This window comes from Felis catus, chromosome C2 (assembly GCF_018350175.1).
Source record: "Felis catus isolate Fca126 chromosome C2, F.catus_Fca126_mat1.0, whole genome shotgun sequence".
Classification (NCBI taxonomy): domain Eukaryota; kingdom Metazoa; phylum Chordata; class Mammalia; order Carnivora; family Felidae; genus Felis; species Felis catus.
Window position 1 is genome coordinate 2,132,609 of NC_058376.1, and position 15,102 is coordinate 2,147,710.

Consider the following 15,102-nt stretch of genomic DNA (forward strand, 5'->3'; position numbering starts at 1 on the left):
GTGGAGCCTCAAATCTGCACACGCCAAGCGGGTGGGCTTTAGACACCACACACATGGCAGGGGAGCACAGCGTCGGGACCTCCATCCTCTGTCCCGTCGCTCAGCCCTCGCCCTGAGCCCCCCCATCCGTCCCGGCAGCCAGGGCACCTGCAAAGACTTCAGAAATCTCTCCGGGGCAACAAACGTCCCCCCACGTGCCGCCTTGGTGTCTCCAGCCCCACACCCCCACCTAGGCTCTCTGGGACACAGCGGGGCTCTCACGCGGTCCCCGGGCCGGCAGCCTCAGCCTCACCTGAGCACGGAGAAGGGTAAGTTCTCCCCGCACGCCGGGGACTCTGACGCGCAGTGAAGCTTGAACACCATGGCTCTGAAGGGGCCCGCCCAACCTGGCACAGAGCTAGGACCTGCTGCTATTCCGGTCCCTTCTCCGCCCCTCACATCCTGTGCATTTGCCCTTCCCGTGTCCTGGAACCTGGCCCATCTCACCCACGAGGGAAGACACGTCAGGGCCGAGTTATGCACGTTGCTATTTCCAGACTGAGCCGTGCTTGTGGTGTAGAGTGACTACCGGTGGTCTACGTATGACCTGAGGGACAGCAGACACATGGGGGCTCCCTCACCTCCTCTTTCCTTTGTCTGCTCTGATATGAACTTCTCCAGCCTCGTCCTCAGGGGAATCTCGACCCCGTAGCGGCCGTGGGTCCCGTCGTCCACAAGGATGAAGTGGGAGTGGTTACTGTCCAGGCAGGTCAGGTGCCCTTGGCCTTCCTCGTCCATGATGTACTCGGCAGGAAAGCCGCCCTGGGGACGGCCGGAGAGAGTCAGACACAGACAGACAGAGAGTTCTGCATCTTGAATGCCAGAAATGGGGGCCTAGCAGGCTGGAAAGTGACCCCCAAAAATACAAAGTCGTCATTCCTGGAAGCTGTGAACCTTCCCTCATTTGGAAAAAGAGCCCCTATAGATTTAAGTTAAGGATCGTAACACAGGGAAGATTTATCCTGAAGTATTCGGGTGGGTCCTATATGTCTCCACAGCGACCTTCCGAGAGGGAGGCAGAGGGAGATTTGACCACAACAGGAGGAGAGCCCAGTGACCGTGAAGGCAGAGATCGGGGCAATGTGGCCACGGCCGGGGAAAGCCAGCGGCCACCGGAAGGCAAGGACCGGCTGCCCCCCCGCCGGCCTCCGGAGGAAGCAGGGCCCTGCCGCACCGGGATCCGGGCCAGGCGAGGCCGATCCGGAGCCCTGGCTCCGAAGGGGAGAGAACGCATTTCTGCGGCTCTGAGCCACCAGGTGCGCGATCGTCTGTTACAGCGGCCGCGGGAAACCGGAACAGATCTGACAATCAGGAGGTGGAGCGTCGCCATAAGAAACTCGCACAAATGTGGAGATGGCCTTGGAACCGGGCAACGGGCGGAGACCGGAAGGACGCTGGGGACGCGAGGGACAACGTCCGAGGGGCCTTGAACAGACTGCGGTAGGAGCACAGGTGCAAGGGCACGCCTGGTGACGCCAGACGGGAGTGGGGGGCGGGCAGAGCGAGCTTCGACCGGCTTCGACGTGCCGGCAGAGCGTCCGTAGCTCTGGACACTGAGGAGCCGCCAGCCAAGGCCCAGAAGGAAATGAGGACCGCGGATCAGAAACCGGAGGGAAGGGGGCGCCTGGGTGGCTCGGTAATGACTACCAGAACCAGAGCACCGTGGCGCCTGGGCTCAGGGCTCCTGTGAGGGCCGGGTTCACAGGGTTCAGAGGTCAGGCTTTGGGATCAGAACGCGACACTCTCTGGCCGCGCAGAGGCGGCCACGCCCCTGCTTTCTGCTAAGTCGTTTCTGTGTTTCTAAGACCCGTGGTGGCTCTTACGTGGACCCATCCTGTAATCGCAAGGGGGTCCAGCCACGTCAGCCGCTCGCCCTGGCCATCAGGGTCTGTGGTGCGGCTGGGCGTGAGCCCCGGTCTCCTGCACCCCTGTCCAGGCTCCGCCCTCCGTGCTGCAGTTACCCTGGTGTCCAGGCAGCGGCCCGTCCACCGCAGACCCAGGGGGCCCTAACGTCACCCCCTCTGACGCCGCCCACCAGGAGAGGTCGCCGAGCTCACCGAGGGGTGGATCAGGTCTTCACGGTTGTGCACGGTGCCCCACGTGGCCACTCCGACGGTGACGACTTCTCCTTCGTTGTGGCTGCTGCTCAGCGTGAAGTCACGCACCGCCTCGCCCACCTGTTTCATCACACCCGCGTGGGAGCCGCCGGTGATGATCCAGGCCCCTGGGGACAGGACCGGAGCTGTGCACCCTCCACGCACACGCCTGATGCCCGCGGCCCCGTGTGCTTCTGACGCCCACTGTCCTTCATCTGCGGGGCCTGGCTCAGGGGGCTTTGAAACTCGTCATCAGGAGGTGTTAAGTCTCGGGACCAGGACCACGGAGGAAGCGGCCACAGCGCGATTCTGCCTTCACGGAGCAGCTCTGGGGGCCGAGGGTTCCCACCTTGCTCAGGGAGGTGGTGCGGCTGGGAGCGGGGACTGTGGGCCTCTCCCCCCACCCCACCCCCCACCCCCCGCCTGCTGCTGCTTCCCTGTCCTGCACTCGGAACGCATGTGTCTGAATTCTTCTACTCCAAGTCATAAACGTCCCTTCTCCTCAGCTCTCGGGGCCTGAGTGTGGCGGACTGTACCCCTGCTCCTGGCCACTTGTCCTGCCACACTGCCCACTGCCATGTGACCTGCAGGGGCCCTGATAGGGCACACACTTCCCAGCCCTGTGTGACCTGACCAGGGGATCTGCTCAGGGCATCGCACGTGGGAAGCACCGTGACCAGGGGACCCGCTTGGGGCATCGCATTTGGGTAGCACCATGACCAAGGGACCCTCTTGGGGCATCGCATGTGGGGAGCATCATGACCAGGGGACCTGTTCTGGGCATTGCACACAGGGAGCACCGTGACCAGGGGACCCACTCTGGGCATCACATGCAGGCAGCACCGTGACCGGGGGACCCGCTCGGGGCATCGCACTCGGGAAGCACCGTGACCAGGGGACCTGCTTGGGACATCGCATTTGGGTAGCACCATGACCAAGGGACCCTCTTGGGGCATCGCATGTGGGAAGCACCGTGACCAGGGGACCCGCTCTGGGCATCACATGCGGGCAGCACCGTGACCGGGGGACCCGCTCGGGGCATCGCACTCAGGGAGCACCGTGACCAGGGGACCCGCTCAGGGCATCGCACTCGGGGAGCACCGTGACCAGGGGACCTGCTTGGGGCATCGCATTTGGGGAGCATCATGACCAGGGGACCCGCTCTGGGCATCACATGCGGGCAGCACCGTGACCGGGGGACCTGCTCAGGGCATTGCACTCGGGGAGCACCGTGACCGGGGGACCCGCTCGGGGCATCCCATACAGGCAGCACCGTGACCGGGGGACCCGCTCGGGGCATCGCATGCAGGGAGCACCGTGAACACCAGGTCTGGGAGCCCTGAATCTGCACCGGCCATCTTTGCTGCACCTTGTCTGCCAGGAGAAAGCAGGTCCCCAGTGCGCTCTGCTCCTCCAGCCCGTGTCCGGATGAGAGGAGACACGGGGTAGACGTGCAGCTGCCTCCTCAGAAAAGGGGTGAAGTTCTCTATCGTTCGGGCTGCCTACTACCGGGGCAGTGCCGGCCACAGCACACCACCCGGTGCCTAGAAACCAGCTGTGCGTGGTGCTGCCGTAAGGAACCATCTAAAACGTGTGGCCCTGGCTCTGGGGCTGGGAGATGACAGCAAGGACTTTGCTGTCGAACCCTAAAAAGATAACTGTCAAGACGAGGTAAAACCATCACCTGTGATTACCTGGGGGACAGGTGAGCACCTAATGGGCTCACTGCGCAGGTCACAAGCGTGCCTGGGGGATGGCCGGCTGCATTTAACCAAATCCCACGTGCTGCGGAAGCCCCAAGAGACGTGGGCCAGTGAGACCCTGACCGAGCCTCTGTTTCAGGGCAAAGACCAAACGGAGAGCGCGGCCCTCACGTGCTGCTAAAACCAGATCCTAAAGCCAGCGTCCTCTGGGTGGCCCAGTCTCATCTGGACCAGAATCCTTGCTCTCCTGCCCTTAACCAACCCGGCGTAGCCGCCTTGGAGGCCACGGGCAGCACGGCTGCTTCTCCGGCGTCACTTTGAGGGAGCACCCGGGGCTGCCTGCGTGGAGCTCACGCAGCCTGGGGCCTTGCCCTGTGCTCACTGGGGGTGCACCCCTGGGGGGCACGGGACCCCGAGGCAGTCACGTCATGTGTAAAGATGGACACCGTTGTCTCTCCCTCCCACATGTGAACAGACGGGTTAGGTAACAGGGATTTGGTTCGTGGAGACCCTCCCCGAAGGCCCCACGGTGAACACGACCGCTTCCAGCCTCCTCCGCCTCCCGCCGTTACCTCGCGGCTAAACGAGGCCTCCTGTGGGGGCAGAGCAGGGAGTACCTCTCGGGAGCTGGCTGGAGCCCTGTCTGCCCTACAAGCACGCCCAGCGGCAGCCGCCGTGGGCCGGCGAGGGCTGGGGAGTCTGACTGGGCCGGGCATGGCCTGGGTGGCCCCCGAGGACCCCCCTAGTCCCAACAGCCGTGGTGCTGCCTGCTCAGCCCGCCCATGGCTCCAGCCCCCGAGGGCTACCTGTGGTCTGGGCCACCTTGACCAGGCCTCTTCGGAAGACACTCTTCAGCCTGGGCTTCATGTTGAAGTCCTTGGCCCCGCCTGTCACCGAGATGAGGAGGTTGGGGACGTCCAGGCCCCAATACTGGGTCATCAGGTGATAGATCACGCTGGGGGGTGTGTCCTGGGAGAGGCGAACGTACTGCAGGGAAGTGACAGGGCGGCAGGGGGGACCCTGTGTCAGCGGGGGGCCCAGCCCAGCCCTAGAGACGGCAGGGCAGCTGTGGGCACCCCCCCACCAGCCCGCCCGAGAGCCCAGCCAGGTGGGCGGCCGCCCCCCACCCTGGGTCTAGATCCAGTGAGCAGAAGCGGCCACGCCTAAGCAGGACACGGATCGAGAGGAAGGGGGAAGGGGCAAAGGCCCAGCGGGACAACAGGCCACCCTGGGAAGACCAGCCCCATCTTCCAGCCCCCTCCGCCCAGCCTGCACTCACGGCACCCCTCTGGCCCCCGCCTGCTGTGGGACGCACCCGCCCTGCTTTGTGGTGACCGAGAACCCCGAGGGCACCCTTGGGTCTCCCGTGAGCCTCGTGAAGCCCCGCCCACCCTGTCCCTAGTGCTGGCAAGGCTCGAGGCCTCTCCGGAGGCGCCTCAGGTCACGGAAGGGTGACGCGAGTCACAGCGAGAGCAGCGGAGGGGTGGAGACCAACCTTCCCCACCTTCTGGCCCAGGCCCGTGAAAACAATGTCACCAAAGGCGTCCGTTGGCATCTCCTGGACATGCTTTTTTGGGTCCCAATCCTTGCCCTGCCAAGTGTGGGGCCTGGTAGCCTCCTCCAAGTGCTGCTGGCGTGTGTAGCCGCACTCGCACACCACCTTCCTGCAAAGACCACACGGTCACGGTCAGCGGAGGGAAGGAGGTGCCCCGCGCCCCCCGCGGGGGGTGTCAGCAGGGGCCCAGCGGAGAGTCAGGACCCCACCCCCCGCTGTGAGGAGGAGCCGTGTCAGTGAAAGCCCAGCGGGGAGCTGAGGCTCCCACCCCTTCCCACCGAGCGGCAACCCGGGCTGAGAGGGGCTTGGACTCCCATCGCCACGTGGCGGTAATGAGGCAGGGCCCCCCTCCCCCACAGACACGTCATAGGGCACCTGCTAAACCACAGGATGCAGTCTCATAACATAATACCCCAAAGGTCAAGGTTTCAGACTGAACATCACCATCACACCAGGAGCCAGGAAAATCTCCACCGGAATGAGAAAAGACAGCAGCCACCGATGCCAAGGTGACGCTGTTAGAATCATCTGACAAGGAGTTAAGGCAGCTACCATAAAACTGCTTTACCAAGGAATCACGAACACACTTGGAAAAAAGGAAAATATATAAAGTCTCAGCGAAGAAATGGAAGACATATCAAATGGAAATTTAAAAACTGAAAAGAATGCACTAACGAACCAAAATCTTTTCAAAACTCAGTGGATGGACTCAGCCACAGAATGAAGGTGGCAGAGGAAAGAATCTGTGAACTTGAAAACAGAGCATAGCAGTGACCCACCATGAACGCCAGAGAGAAACAGACCTAAATGAACAAGGACGTGAAGAGGCTCTGAGCCTCAGAGCTGTGAAGGAAGCAGGAGCAGGCACGTCACAGAGTCCCCAAGGGAAGAGGGAGAGGGGGCGGGGCCGAGGGAAGGGGGGCGGGGCCAGAAACGCGTGTAAAGAAATTGTGACCAGCCGTGATGAGCACCGAGTTAGGTACAGAAGTGGCTGTATTGCACACCCGAAACCAATCTAACACTGTATGCTGATTACACTGGAATTAAAATTAAAAACTTAATAAAAAATTATGGCCCAATGGGAGCTTTCCTAGGAATGAGAGGTTGGGTTATCACTTAAAAACCAATCAACATAGTTTATCATATTAGCAGAATAAGGGAGAAAAGCCGTCTGATCGTTTGCTTGGATGCATAGTGTTTTATCAAATTCAACACCCAGTTGTAATAACAACTGTCAGCAAAGCAAGAACAGAGGGGAACTTCCTCAACCTGGTACAAAAGCATCTGTGAAAATCCTACTGCTGACATCATACTCAAGGATAAAAGGCTGAACCCCTCATCACTAAGATTGGGAACAAGACAATGCTGTCCACCCTCAGCACTGCTATTCAGCATGGCACTAGAGGTCCTAGCTAATGGGGTGGTGGAAAGAAAGGAGAGGAAAGGGTACAGGGGGAAGGGAAGGGAAGGGAAGGGAAGGGAAGGAAGAGGGAAGGAAGAGGGAAGGGAAGGGAAGGGAAGGGAAGGGAAGGGAAGGGAAGGAAGAGGGAAGGGAAGGGAAGGGAAGGAAGAGGGAAGGGAAGGAAGAGGGAAGGGAAGGGAAGGGAAGGGAAGGGAAGGGAAAAAGAAAAGAAGGAAGGAAAGGAAAGAAAAGGCACATATAGAAGAAAAGAAGTAAAACTATCTTTATTCACAGGTGATGGAATTGTGTGTGTAGAAAACCCTAGGGAATCTACAAAAAGGTGTAAGACTGACAGTAACTCTAACAAGTTTGCAGGATACAAGGTCAATAGAAATAAATCAATTTTATGTCTATACAGAAGTAACAAACAGAAAGTGAAATTGGGGCGCCTGGGTGGTTCCGTTGGTTAAGCGTCTGACTTCAGCACAGGTCATGATCTCACAGTTTGTGAGTTCGAGCCCCGTGTCGGGCTCTGTGCTGGCAGCTCACAGCCTGGGGCCTGCTTTGGATTCTGTGTCTCCCTCTCTCTCTGCCCCCACCCTGCTCACGCTCTATCTCTGTCTTTCAAAAATGAATAAACATTAAAAACAATTAAAGAAAGTGAAATCAAAACAAAACACTACTTATAATAGCCAAGAAAAATTAAAAGTGGCCAAATTTCCCACATTTGGAAAGAAGTCATAAATTCTACATTCAAGAATCTAGGGAACACCACACAAGGGAGACCCAAAGAGATGTGTGCCACGATACTAAAGTCAAACTTGCATCAACTGAAGACAAAGAAAAAATCTTGGAAGCCGCAAGACAGAAATGAGACTTTGCCTACTGGGGCAAAGTAACTCACAGAACAAACAACTTCTCATCAGAAATCAGAAAGAAGTACCAGGAGCAGGGCGCCTGGGGGGGCTCAGTCAGCTGAGGGTCCGACTCTTGGTTTCGGGTCAGGTCATGATCTCACAGTTCGTGGGTTCGAGCCCTGTGTCGGGCTCTGCGCTAACAGCGTGGAGCCTGCTAGGGATTCTCTCTCTCTCTCTCTCTCTCTCTCTGCCCCTCCCCTCATGCTTCACGCGCTCTCTCTCTCGCAAAATAAACTAATAAACTTAAAAAAAAATTTTTTTTCAGGAAGTACAAGGAGGAAGGGGCACAACAGCTTTCAAAAAGCACCAACCCAGAATTGAACACCCAGCAGACGCATGGCTCAGTCAGACGTTCTCGGACGAAAGAAAACGGAGGGAATCTGTCACCCACAGGACTGCCCTACGAGGGTGGATAAAGGTCGTTCTCTAAGCAGGAGCGAAGTGATGGACGGTGGAAAGGTTGAACAGCAGAAGGAAGGAAGAATGACAGAACGGGTAAACGGAACTCTGGAAAAATGTTCAAGTCACCTGGAAAGGCAGGAAAAGAAAAACCTTAAAACGGAAAGATGTGATGGCGGACTTAAGTCCTAACATCAAAACTCACCTGAAATATGGTGTCGTAAATACACCAGTTTGAAAAGACACAGGTTTTGCAGAGTGGATGGAAAGAGTAAGACCCGGTTATTCATTGTCTACAAAATCCTCGCTTCCAACGAGGGAGGCAAGCTGAGAGTGACCAACCACTTGGCAGCAAAGGGGGGGGACCTGCCGATACACACAACAACCCAGATGGACGGCGAAGGGATCGCGCCGGGCGGAAAGTGACACGGTCGCTTCGGTCGGATTCCTCAGGTGACGTGCTCGAAGTGGCAAGGTTGCAGGCATGAAGAACAGACTCGTGGCTGCCGGGGGCTCAGGGCGATGGGGGCAGAGGACGCAGGGGCAGGACCAAGCTCGGAACCCGGGGAGCTCCCGCGGCATCTTTGATGGTTCCGGAGTAAGAAGGGTAAGGAGCCCCCGCGTGGTGCAGGCTCAAAGCAGCACGCGACAGACGCGGGCCAGCCCGCCGGGCACCTGGACGACGCTACGGGAGAACCCGCGCCCGGGACGCCCCACTCTGGGTTCTGCTTTCCCCGCCACAGCACCTCAGCACCTCCTTCCCACTGTGACCTCCCCTCTCGTGTCCTTCAGGTTCGGGGACTGAGACCTTTTCACTCCTTTCCTGCCATTCACTGGGGCTTCGGGAGAGAGAGGAGATAAGTGTGTTCTCTACACCTCCTTACATCGGAAATTGTGAATTTTTAGGTTCTGACATCTCGTTAGTATCAAGTGACCTGAAGGACGAGAGACAGATGAGACAAGCAAGCAGTCCGAGGCCAGGTGAGCCTGGGGCCAGGTGGCACAGGGAAGGACGCTGGGGGGCAGGTGGCTCGGGCAAGGACGCTGGGGGGCAGGTGGCACAGGGAAGGATGGGGGGCCAGGTGGCACAGGGGAAGGACACGGGGGGCCAGGTGGCTTGAGGGAGGATGCTGGGGGGCAGGTGGCTCGGGGGAGGATGCTCGGAGGCAGGTGGCACAGGGAAGGATGCTGGGGGCCAGGTGGCTCGGGGGAGGATGCTGGGGGACAAGTGGCACAGGGAAGGATGCGGCGGGGGGCAGGTGGCACAGGGGAAGGACGCTGGGGGGCAGGTGGCTCGGGGGAGGACGCTGGGGGCCAGGTGGCACAGGGAAGGACGCGGGGCTGCCCCGCTCAGACGCTCTGGCTCTCCATTTCTCCACCGCTACAAGGGGAGAACAGTACATCCCCTGACCCCCAGCCTACAGAATGCCTTGAGGGTCTAAAGAGGTTCTAGAAATAACATATAAAATTAGTGCTGAACAACTAAGCATGCAGAGCACCCAGGATGGGTTAAGACACCCGTGGCCTGCCCTGCACCCAGGTGCTGCTGGGCTCCTCCCCGAAGGCTGTCCCTCCTTCTGCGTGTGGTGACCGCAGCGGCCCCCAGTGCTCTGAGCACAAGCCCCACCCGTGGAGAGCTCAGAGTGCGCCCTCTGACCTCCATCGACCCCTCAGGGAGACTCAGGCGCTTTCAGACCTGCAGGGAACACAGGGTACACGTTATGTGTTGTGTGACCACCTCGATTTATGGTCAAAGGCAGGGAGGGGGGAGTCACTAGGACGAGGACCCAGCTCTTGTATCTTGGCCCAGCGCTGCCCCCAGGCTTTCTGTTCAGTCTCTAATGGCCTAAGACGGGTCACCTCCTTACCTCGTCTCTGAGCCACCCCCTCTGCTGAGATTAGATCTTAAATCTACGTGGCCGCCCAAGCTCTCCATCTGGGCTGCTCCGTGCAGTCTGGAGAGGCGCCTCGGTCTTACTAAGCATGCACGCCTCGTCCTGAAGACAGCTTCTGAAGCATCCGCTTCGGTCTCTGTGTTTTATGGTTGAGGGTCCCAGGGAGGAGAAAGAGCCAATACGTCAAGGTCGCAAAGTAACTGTGACAGTATGGGGAAGGTCTGGGGTGGCGGTGGTGGGAAGGGAAACGAGTCAAATCTGGGCAGAGCTGAGAAGGACCCTCAGGACGTGGGACTAATTAGATTATGGGGATGTAGGGAGGTGGGGGGTGGGGGGGTTCAGGTCTGGAAGGCGGTGGGGGAGACCCCAACGCCTTTGATGGAAATACGTAAGGTGTATAAATAAATCTGTTCCAAGGCTCCGTTCGTGACGGGGAGGACCTTCCCACCGTCTCCTCCTGGACCGCACTCTGCTCTCACAAGGGAGCACGCCCTCTCCATCCGCTGGAGGGACCCCTTTGATGGGGAACACCCTGTGCAGGACACAGTCCCCCGCAGGCCTGGGACCACTGTCTCTGGAGGGGCTGCTCACTAGGCTGGGCTTTCAGAACGGTCTGCATTCCCCAACCCACTCATCCCAGACTGTGCAGAGGACACGATTTGTGCTCAACACCTGCTTTCCCTGGGCGTCTGGAATGTGGGGGGTGCTAGGCAGAGGTGCCGATGTCACCAGCCCGGGACTAACCCCGGGCGCTGAGCCCCTAACAGCTTCGCAGGACAGAAGCCCGGCACACAGCTGCATTCTCCCCTGCTGGCATGCCCCTGGGGAGGGAGACGGGGGACAGAGGTCGCAAGCCTGCACACGGAGTCTCGGACCCGCCCGTGTGCTTTCCCCGTTGAGCCTGCTGGGCGTCCCTGCGCTGTGACTGCTGTCCTAGAACACGTACGGCGACCCCAAGGACCCCCAGAAACAAGTCTACACCGCCGTCTCTGACTCGAATCAGAACCCCATCTCTCTGGGGTCTGCCGGCCCCCGGGGAGCACCTTCCTTTGCTTTCCTTCTGGTTCCACGTGGGGAGCACAAGGGGGCCCATGAGCATCAGGGCTGTGGGCACACTGCCCACCTCCACGCCAGGCCCCCGCCACCAGGATCCCAGCCGCTCCGCACACCCCGCTCTTGCCACGTGGGGTCCCAAATCTTTGAGAAGGAAAACAGGAGGCAAGGAGATGCCCTGTTCTTCCATGAGGGAGCACCAGAAAACAATCTGCGAGCCACTGGTGCTTCCAGACAAAGACCCAGGAACCGGCCGCCCCCAGGACGTCCAACACGCCTGGTGAGTTCCCGGGCAGCAGATGACCCACTGCTGAAGCGCCCACTCGGATGCACCTCGCCAAGCTCCCCGCCTTCCCTGTGTTTCCTGCCGTCCCCGGGACCTCCGGGCACCTGCTTCATCTCTCCAGCTATAAACCCCATCCCCGGCTTCCATCAGGTTCTGAAACATAATTTAGGAAACTGCTTTAGGTCATAAGACGCAGCTAATCAGGACACCGGTACTTCATTCTAGTTGCCGTTAACCAATCACACGGTACCCTACAAGAAAATGTCTCTGGGTGCCCCCACCTTTCCGGCCATCACTGGGTCCCGTGCTTCCCAGCCCTCAATGTAACATCCGAGCGACAGCCCCCTGTAGCAGCCCCTTGCGTCAAACCTGATGCTAGTAAACATGCTCCTGGAAATTTCCAGAACCAAAGGCATCCTGAGCAGTATTTCTTCAAAGCAGGAAAGGGGCACTGAAGGGGTAGGAAGCCCCGTTTCAGCCTCAAATCCCAGCTGAGTCCCCCGGCCCTCGCTGACCCTTGTCAGCATCCTCCACTGGGTCTTAGCTCAGAGGAAAGAAGGGGCCCGGGGTCGGGTGGGTGGCGGCTCCGGGCCCCGCGAGCCGGAGACCAGACTGCTGCGTAAGTCTTCGGATCGACTTTGAAGCCAGCGAGTCCTGCACGGGCCGTCCGGGTGACACTCATTCCCTCGGAGGCTATTTTCATAAGCTTCCTGTAAACTAACGAAGACTGGAAACCTCGACGCAAAACGCTCTCTGTACGTCGTCAGAGCGAGCCGCGTGGCTGGGAAGCTCCGATGACGCACCGAGTACGTTGGCACTCCCTGCCAAGCTGCCAGCTGGAACATGCTGGCAACCCTCTCTGGCTCAAGGGTCTGCTCCCAGGACGGAGAAATGAGGACGCGGCCCTGACGCGGAGCCACGCCGGAGGCGTGAACCCCAGCCCCTCAGTGACGACGGCGGGCAGATCACAGGGCCCCGGGAACGGCCTCGTCGGCGGTGATCCCTCCTGCCTGAGCCGCGGCCTAATCTCTCTGCCTTCCCCACGCGGGCTCCTCCCCCCAGGTCATTCGACACGCGGGGGCTGGATGCTATTCGTCCACCGTGGGAAGCGGAAGACGGATTCTGCCGCCACGAAGCCACACGATCTCGGGGCGCGAGGGACTGGTAAAAAGACAGATAGGTGGAGCGTGTTGGGGAGAGAGGTTACTTCCCCGTGTGGTCAGGGAGGGCCGCACAGCAGAGCCGGCATCCGCCACAAGAGCTCAGTAGGCGACAAGGAAGGCGGAGGAGAAAGAGCGTGGCCGGTCGGTGGCACAGCACGTCTCGGGCGCGGCTGGGGGGGAGGCGCTGACACAAATCATACTCCTCAAGGAACGGCGAGGACGTGCCACACCTCCCAGGAGGTTCCTCCGAACCTGCCCGCAGCGCCCCCAAGCTCCCGGGCGGCCCTGCTGGGCAGCCAGCGGCCCAGGAGGGAAACGTCCAGCCGTGTGGAGGCGTAGAGGCCACCGCTGCCCGCGGAGGTGGTCTTGGCCCCACAAGTAGGAGAGGCAAGGTGGGGGGCGGTTCCTGAGGGTGAGGTGGCCCGGTCTGCATTTGGCACCGACCTCAGCGAGGGGCCCAGGCTGGGCGTTCTCCCTGAGTCCCTGTAGAGCCCCCACGGCACTGTGACACCCTCTACTCCAGAGGGAAATGAACATTCTAGAGGCATGCAACGTGGCGCCCAAATGAGCACGTTCAAGTCCAAGTGCCCCTGCGGAGCGGTCCCCTGATGACCCTGGATGAGTCACCTAAGCTCTCTGCACCCCACCTGCAGGACGCATGAGGCAAAGCTGCTCGCCCACAGACAGCTGGACGGGCACGTGGGGCTGCCGCAAGCGTCCGAGGCCACGCGGACACGGGCTGGGCCACTGAGGCCACACAGACACACAGACAAGGGACTGTGCCCCCCGAGGCCACACAGACACGGGACTGGGCCCCCCGAGGCCACGCGGACACAGACTGGGCCCACTGAGGCCACACACACACACAGGACTGGGCCCCCCAAACCACACAGATACAGACACACACACACACACACACACACACACACACACAGCACTGGGCCCCCCAAGGCCACACAGATACAGACACACACACACACACACACACACACACACACACACACACACACGGGACTGGGCCCGCGAGGCCACGAAGACAGGACTGGGCTCGCTGAAGCCATGCAGACACGGGCTGTGCCTGCCCAGGCCACACATGCACGGACACAACACACACAGACACACACACATACCAACGGAGCCCGCCGAGGCCCCGGCCCGTGGGAACAGGGGGAGGGGTGGCCACACTAACAGGCCCCTTACCCAGCGTCAGACAGTTTGGAGCTCTCCACAAAGTACATGCATTCCTTCTTCTTGATATTTTCGGGGATCCACGAACTGAGACTTTCTTGCTGAGGATAAAAAGGGCGCTTTGAGATCCCCGGGCAGTCATAGCAACACTGTTCGGGACAGCAAACCCTCCGCCACTCCTAGATACGCCTGGGCTCCCTGTCGAGCTACACGGGACTTTTCCAGAAGGCGTGAGCGGGGCGGGGGTGCCCGGCCCCGGCTCTCAGGTGTGGGAGGAACAGCCCTGTGGGACCTCTTCCTCCTTTGCCCTACTTAAGTAGCACGGCACTTTTCAGTTTCTCTGTCAATGCTGCCTTCCTCGGGAATAAAGCGGTGCGGCGGGTAGGGGTGTGGACACCTGCCTCTGTCCTGACGAGACGGCAGGCCAACGCCCTCCCGCCACCTGACCAGGGGCCGAGGGAGTCAAACATGCCCTCAACAGTCTTGTCGCGGGCCTTGGGGAATCTAGCCCAGGACGTCGGTGGTGTTCAGGGCCCTCCAGTGACACTGGAGACGTGAAGTCATCGCACAGTGAGGTCAGGGGTGACGGCTTCCAGCGAGTCTGCCCGGGACGGGGTTGCAGTGCTTGCCTAACGCCCTCCCAACCAGACCAAGAACAGGAAGGGGCGTGCGATGCAAGGAGGTGGCGGACCTGGCCACTGACCATTTTCTCCAGGTCCCCTTTCCCCGGCTCAGCCGAGCCTCTGCCCAAGCAAGAAACACACCCATCCCTGGGTGGTCGCCGTGCCCCACCAGGGCTCTGGGGGACCCGGCGGAGGGGGGCCCTGCTGGCCACCGGAAGCCTACCTTCTCACTGTTGCCAAAGAGGTTCTGGGACCTCCTGACCTTGCGCAGGCTGCTGTTGCTGCGCCGGAGACTGGGGACCGTGCCCAGGTCGGCGACCCTCCGGGGCTGCACCCCAAAGGCCTCCTCCTGCTTGGAGCCGGCTTTCCTCAGGGTGGGGGGCTCCATCGTGAGGGCTGCCTCCTCTCCAGCTGCCACGGTCTCCTCCCTCCCTCAGGACAGCCTTTACTCCAGCTCGTGAGGCTGAAGGTTCTGGAAACACACCATGGAGGGCTGCTGGAATAAATCAGAGAGGGGAATGAGGCAGGTGTCCTGACAGCACGGGGCACGTGCTTCCTCACGTGGGGCCTGTCCACTCGTTGGTCGGCGCCTTTCCCCAGCTGCCCCAGCTCTGTCCGCCAGCAGGGGCCCCGGGTCGTCTGGAAGCACATGCATATCCCCAGGCCCCAGAGGCCCATTTGTAGCCACAGCGACCTCAGGTCATGTGAAGGGTCGGAGGAGGCACTCCATCCCCATCCGTGGGGCCGTCCTCCCAGCACAGGCCCAGAGTGCGAGGGCCTGGG

General features: G+C 60.3%; 1 protein-coding gene and 1 long non-coding RNA gene across 13 annotated transcripts in view; one reads left to right on the forward strand and one right to left on the reverse strand.

Moving 5' to 3' along the window:
- The window catches only part of TRPM2 (transient receptor potential cation channel subfamily M member 2), a 48,538-nt gene extending 33,831 nt beyond the window's left edge, over nt 1–14,707 (reverse strand). For 11 of the 12 annotated variants that reach the window (XM_019839301.3, XM_011285792.4, XM_045036516.1 and 8 more), the window contains exons 1-6: nt 14,543–14,707; nt 13,709–13,797; nt 5,334–5,502; nt 4,645–4,825; nt 2,097–2,263; nt 621–801 (exon numbers count right to left, since the gene is read on the reverse strand). In XM_019839301.3, coding sequence (XP_019694860.3) covers nt 621–801; nt 2,097–2,263; nt 4,645–4,825; nt 5,334–5,502; nt 13,709–13,797; nt 14,543–14,707 — 952 coding nt within the window. The remainder of the gene's footprint in view (nt 1–620; nt 802–2,096; nt 2,264–4,644; nt 4,826–5,333; nt 5,503–13,708; nt 13,798–14,542) is intronic. The other variant, XM_045036515.1, reaches the window with a different exon arrangement.
- Nucleotides 801–14,543, forward strand: LOC123379839. The gene is made up of 3 exons (XR_006584738.1): nt 801–1,479; nt 7,978–9,092; nt 10,424–14,543. It is a non-coding gene; the product is annotated as an uncharacterized LOC123379839 (long non-coding RNA).
- Nucleotides 14,708–15,102: the final 395 nt, after the last annotated feature.